Source organism: Cebus imitator, unplaced genomic scaffold (assembly GCF_001604975.1).
Source record: "Cebus imitator isolate Cc_AM_T3 unplaced genomic scaffold, Cebus_imitator-1.0 Scaffold99, whole genome shotgun sequence".
Lineage (NCBI taxonomy): Eukaryota > Metazoa > Chordata > Mammalia > Primates > Cebidae > Cebus > Cebus imitator.
This window is the reverse complement of record NW_016107414.1, coordinates 4,859,837-4,866,189: the sequence shown is the minus strand read 5'-3', so window position 1 is coordinate 4,866,189 and position 6,353 is coordinate 4,859,837. Positions and strand designations below refer to the sequence as shown.

General features: G+C 40.5%; 1 protein-coding gene across 4 annotated transcripts in view; it reads right to left on the bottom strand.

Moving 5' to 3' along the window:
* The window catches only part of PTCD3 (pentatricopeptide repeat domain 3), a 30,874-nt gene that overhangs the window by 19,775 nt on the left and 4,746 nt on the right, over positions 1-6,353 (bottom strand). For all 4 annotated transcript variants that reach the window (XM_017536631.2, XM_017536632.2, XM_037741364.1 and 1 more), the window contains 3 exons: positions 5,556-5,601; positions 876-944; positions 319-423 (listed from right to left, as the gene is read on the bottom strand). In XM_017536631.2, coding sequence (XP_017392120.1) covers positions 319-423; positions 876-944; positions 5,556-5,601 — 220 coding nt within the window. The remainder of the gene's footprint in view (positions 1-318; positions 424-875; positions 945-5,555; positions 5,602-6,353) is intronic.

Genomic DNA, 6,353 nt, shown 5'->3' with positions numbered 1-6,353 from the left:
AAAAAAAAAAAGAAAGAAAAAAGAAAAAAATGTGAAAAGGCAGGTAGTGAAGGAAACTGAAAAAAAAAACAGTCATAGAAAGATCTAAGAGCATGGTGTCACAAAAATCAAATGAGGAAAATATTAAGATGAAGAGCAAATAAATACAAAAAGAGTTTTAAAAGGTTAGTCTTGTGATCCAAGCTAACTCCACACTTTAAAAGGCTTATCAACCAAATATTGAGTATTCAAATGGCTTCTTAAATATTAGCCATGAAAGCCCGGTTTAGTTTACATTTAAAATAGTATTATATAAATAATATAACTACCTCTCCTTACCGGTATATGAGGTTCAGCCATGTCCTTCTGAAAATATTTGGGGTATGAATTAATAATAAACTTGGCCGCATTCTCCCCGGACTTCTTTGCCAGTAAAAATGAACGCTATATAAAGAAAAATATTTAGATACATGTAATTTAGACTCAAGCAAGATTACAGTTACACTCTCAGCAAGAATTTTTCTCCCCTCACAAAAAAAAAAAATGCAACAACACACGGAATCCCGATTAGAAATTGTAGAATATCCTATCGTTTCTACTGTGTTATAATTTCAGTTAGCATCTTATGCATATAGCTTGAAGCATATAAAAAGCAAGCCATTTAAGCTGAGTGGGTCACTCCAGTGTAAAAAAGCCTCAAGTATTAAAAACCAAAACCAAAAATCCTCTCCCCATCAATGATATGTACATCTTTTTGAAAAAAGTAGTAAGGGATACACAAAGTCTATTTCTCAGCATTTGTAAACCTTTCACAGGTTCTTACAACTAAATTATCTACATACTGTTGTACACAAAGCAACGAGATAAAATACTAGAAAATATATGAAAATACTCACAGATTCCAAACAGGATGTCGGTAGAAGAAAAGGATCATCTTGAAACACATAAGACGCAACCGTAGAATCCTGTGGAAAAGACATAATAAAATTCCTGTATTTATTTTAAAGACCACTCATTGCAACTTTTAGCTCCTGGGCTTCAGCCTCATGTGCCACCACAGCTGGCCATTTAAAAACTTTTGTAGAAAGGGCATCTTGCTGTGTCACCCAAGCTGGTCTCAAACTCCTGGCCTCAAGCAATTCTCTCACCTCCGCCTTACAAAGGACTGGGATTATAGACATGAGCCACTGCATCCAGTCCACAAGTCTTTTTGGCTAAATTTCTGAGGACCTTGTGAGTTTTGTTAACCAAGAATTCTGTTTTAATTATGTATGTAACCTACATGCACAAGTGTGTGGATATATACACGTACACATAGAGACAAAACACAAACACCTGCACTATACTCTCTGCTCTACGAGACTTGCCTTTAATTATACAACACAAACAATGGCTTAAGCTGTGCCCCCTACTCCATAGCTGATTTTAATATTTAAGTTTGCTATCACTGGGGAATATTTCTGTTTTAAACTCTAGGTAAGAATCCTCTGAATTAACTAGTCCTAACAGCAGAATCCCAGAATAGGATTTCCTCCAAAGCAGTATCACTATCTACCCCTGATCAACTTCACCAAGAGTCCCTCCTCCAAATGGAGGACACTACTGCGCCCTCTCAGGAGGTGTGAACAGCAGCAGTTTCTCCCAAGTCCTGTTGCCCATTAAAATTACTCTCCAAACCTAAGCATAATCAACTCTCTGATACTATCAGGCGTACCACTGAGAAATACCCCAGAATTGCTTTCTCTATTCTTCTCCTCTGTGAGTGCCTTACTTGGGCCTTTGTTCCAAAGTAAAAATTTATCCTATATCCTTAAAGCCCTGTCTTACTGACATGGACTCCTCAAGGAGGAGGCAGGGAAGCTTCCCTGCAGCCTCAAGGGAAAGCTGCTCATACCTGGCACCTGGAGGTAGTATTTTATTTTAGTGTGGACCTAGCTTTCTGCTACCCCTTTCAAAAAACTCTTTCCCTTGAGCCTCACCTTAGGAACCCTGTTGTGAACTTCCGTTTTTATTCAAATTACACTAATGGAAAGTCAATGTTGAATTCTTAAGAGTGATGTGACCCTAGGTCATTACGGCTGCTGAACTGAGAGCAGTTTGTAGGGAGCTGAAGTAGGAGAGGTCAGAGCCTGCCGCAATTAATCCAGGCTAGTAAGACAACGATGACCAAGGTGACATCAAGGGTTTGGAATCTGGATATTATGCAGAAAAGAGTTAACAGGCCTGAAACTACTATCTTTAGAAAGGTCTGCTTCCAAGGCTGGCCCTTGGCTGCCATCTGGGAACATGGATATTGGAAGTGTTCCCACCATTCCCAGAACTGCTAAGAATGATTTACTGTGACTGTTTGTACAACATGGTTTGTGCTAAACACCCGCTTTCTTCTGGGAGTGTGGAACTTGGTATAATATATGCCAGTCCCTGGATGTCTACCTGGCCAGCCTCCCATAAAAACTCTGGGCACTGGGTCTCTAATAAGCTTTGGTAGACACTTCGCATGTGTTGTTACAATACACTGCTGGAGGAATTAAGCATGTCCTGTGTGGCTCCTCAGGAGAGGTCTTTTATAAGCTTGTGACTGGTTTCTTTTGGTCTTTATCCCATGAGCCTTTTCTCTTTGCTGACTTTGCTTTGTATCTTCTTGCTGTCATAAATCTTAGCTGTGAATCTTGCTAGAAAATCACTGAGCCTGGGAGTGGTCATGGAGACCCCACACACATATCTTTTGAAGGGATAAACAAAGACTTTACTAACATGATTCCCAGGATTTTGGCCTGAGCAGCTAGAAGAATGTAGTTGCCATTAATGAGATGGCAAAGAAATGTATGAGAAGGCCGGGTGCGGTGGCTCACACCTATAATCCCAGCAATTTGGGAGGCCAAGGCAAGCAGATCACAAGGTCAGGAGATCAAGACCATCCTGGCCAACACGGTAAAACCCCATCTCTACTAAAACAAAAAATGAGACGGGCGTGGTGGCATGCACCTGTAGTCCCAGCTACTTGGGAGGCTGAGGCAGGAGAATAGCTTAAACCCGGGAGGCGGAGGTTGCGGTGAACTGAGATTGCGCCATCGCACTCCAGCCTGGCAAAAGAGCAAGACTTCATCTCAAATTTAAAAAAAAGTGTGAGGAATGTTTGGAGGGAAAGGGGTTTGATTTTGGATATATGATCTTTACCAAACTCCCAAGTGCAAAGGTTTCCCATTCTCCACATTGCTGTCTTTTCTAAAATGTCTGCTTAGAATTCCTTTCTCTATCTCGGTGATATAACCCCTTCTCAGCGCTTTATCAGTTTTCCCCTCTAGAACTACACAAGAACTGTGTCTAATTCTAATGGATAAATAAACAGCTCTTGGATATTAAGGGCCAGTTAAGTCACAATTCTACACATAGTTTCTACAACTTCTTTGACTTGAAGGTGGCCCTGGGCCATTCTCACTGAAATGCTGAGAATAATCTCAGAGGTCCATTTCTAGGGTTTACATTTCAGGTGCCTATTTATGGATAAGCGAGCTGCTGAAAATCTCAATGCTTTGCAAGTAGGGAGATGTAGTAAAGTCCCAGTGCACATTTGACCCAACACTATCTTTAGTAGTTCCATCTTTATTTTATATTTAATTTTTTTTGGGGGGTGGGGCAGAGACAGGGTCTCATTTTAAGTACAGTGGTACGATCCTGGCTCACTGCAACCTTCACCTCAGCCCCCCAAGTAGCTGGGACTACAGATGCACACTACCACATTCAGCTTATTTTTGTGTTTTTTGTAGAGACAGGGCTTGACCATGTTGCCCAGGCTGTTCTCAAAATCCCAAGCTCACACGATCCATATGCCTTGACCTCCCAAACTGCCGAGATTACAAGCATGAGCCACTATACCTGGCCCAGTAGTTTCATTTTTAAGTGTAGTAACATCAACAGAAGAACAATTCTGTATATTCATAATAATTGACTTAAGAAGTGTCAATATCCATACAGATATTGTGGCAAAAAAAAAGACTGTTTTAAACTTTTCCACACAAATGAAATTTAAAGTTTTCAGTTAATGAAAAATATACCAAGCAGAAAGTTCCATTTCTGATGCATTTACCAAAGTTTCAGTGTATCTAACAGACTACGAACTCTATTCTTGAGCTGTCAACAGAGCAAATTTTACGTTAATGAAATTAACAATATAACAGGAGCAGTAATAAAATACCATGTACTGAGCATTTCCTTTGTCCCAGACTCTGTCCTAAACCCTCTTATGTATACTTAATTCATTTGTTAATAATTCCCTCTGCAACCTTCAGGTTTGGAACTATAACCCCCATTTCATAAATCAGGAAACAGAAGCATCAAGAGGTAAAATAACTTGCCTGAGATTATAAAGCTAGTTGCTTCGCTATTAAACTACTAGGCTCCAGGACCCAGATTATTAATCACTGCATGATTGTCAGCATGACAGGTACATTATTTCTCCAAGTTGGTATACTACAGCCAAATCATCCTTTAAGAGCATGCATTTCAACAAGCTCTTCCAGGGATTAAAGATCACTGGTATGGTAGAAAAACACTGCATTTCGAGATCAAAGACATGGAATTAAGTCTTTAATTAAGATTTTAACATCTTAACCAGCCACTGGCCATTTTCAAAACCTTAGCTTCCTCATTTGCCAAATGAAGGGATTTGATAATTTTATTTTTTTGAGACAGAATCTCACTCTGTCACCCAGGCTGGAGTGCAGTGGCACAACCTTGGCTTACTGCAACCTCTGCCTCCCAGGTTCAAGAGATTCTCGTCTCAGCCTCCTGAGTAGGTGGGACTATAGGTATGCGCCACTACGCCTCATAATTTTTGTTTTTGTTGTTTTGGTAGAGACATGATTTTGCCATGTTCGCCAGGCTGGTATCGAGCTCCTGACCTCAAGCAATCAGCCTGCCTTGGCCTCCCAAAGTGATGGGACTACAGACGTGAACCACTGCACCCCGCCGATAATTTTGTTCTAAAAAAAAATAAAAAAAAAAAAGGCCAGGTGCGGTGGCTCATGCCTGTAATCCCAGCACATTGGGAGGCTCAGGCTGGCAGATCACAAGGTTAGGAGTTAAAGACCAGACTGGCCAACATGGTGAAACCCCATCTCTATGAAAAAATACAAAAATTAGCTGGGCATGGTGGCTCGTGCCTGTAATCCCGGCTACTTGGGAGGCTGAGGTAGGAGAATTGCTTGAACTGGGACCCAAGAGACGGAGTTTGCAGCGAGCCGAGATCACGCCCCTGCACTCCAGCCTGGGCTACACAGCGAAACTCCATCTCAAAAAAAAAAAAAAAAGAAAAAGAAAACACACACACATAGATTATGTTGCCCAGGCTGATCTTGAACTCCTGAAATCAAGTGATCTTCCTGCTTTGGCCTCCAAAAGTGTTGGGATTACATTCATGAGCTACCTGGCTCAGCTGGATTAGATAATTTTAAAGAAACTTTGTAGATCCACAAGAGTTTAATTTTGAATAATGAAGTATGAACATTAAATGTATTAGTCAAGTTAAAAAATGTATTAGCCAAGTTTTAGGTTGGAAAAAATAAAATTCTACTTACCCTGTTTACTGTGGATGCAAGTGCCTGAAGAACGGCTACTTTATCCCTAAGAAAAAGAATCACAAGTTAATCCCCATCAGGGAGGGCTCTTCATAGCCACAAGTGATTCTACTCTCAGTGCACTGGCCAATAACAAAGTGCAAATTTGACCTGAAGCTGATTCTTATTTCACAAGGTCACTCAAATAAATCAGAAAAGGAGAAAACTGCCAGCTCTTTTGCCTAGTTGGTACATGTTCCTCTCTTTCCTTTGCTTGTCCTCTCTGGCCTGGTGCATAATGACATAACCCAGGGCTAGTGATTTCCATCCTCACCTTACAAAACTATCTGGCTTACTTCCTCTATCCACTTTCCTATGGATTCTTACCGCAGCTTTCAGGACTACTGTTGCCTTTATTATCTTAATTGGTAGCTCTTGATGCAGTTATCCGAGAATAAACCGGAAACTTCACTCCGGACCTATTGAATCAGAGCCTCCCGAGATCAGCACAGGACTGTCACATGCACTCTTACCAAATTCCCAGATAATTCTGATATGCTGTCCTGGTTTCGAACCTCTCAACCATATATGTATGACCTTATGGTGCACGCTAGCTGTCCACTATGCCTTGACCTTCACTGGAATACACGGCAGACAAGATAATTCGATTTCAAATGTATTTTTGTTCCTATGTTAGATATAATGTGTTTCCTTTCCAAAAGGGAATTATACCCAAGAGTATTAACATTCTTAAGACTCTAAGTCTTAAGAGAAAACAAAAGTACAGGAAATTTTATATTTCATCAAATCTAATTCTCT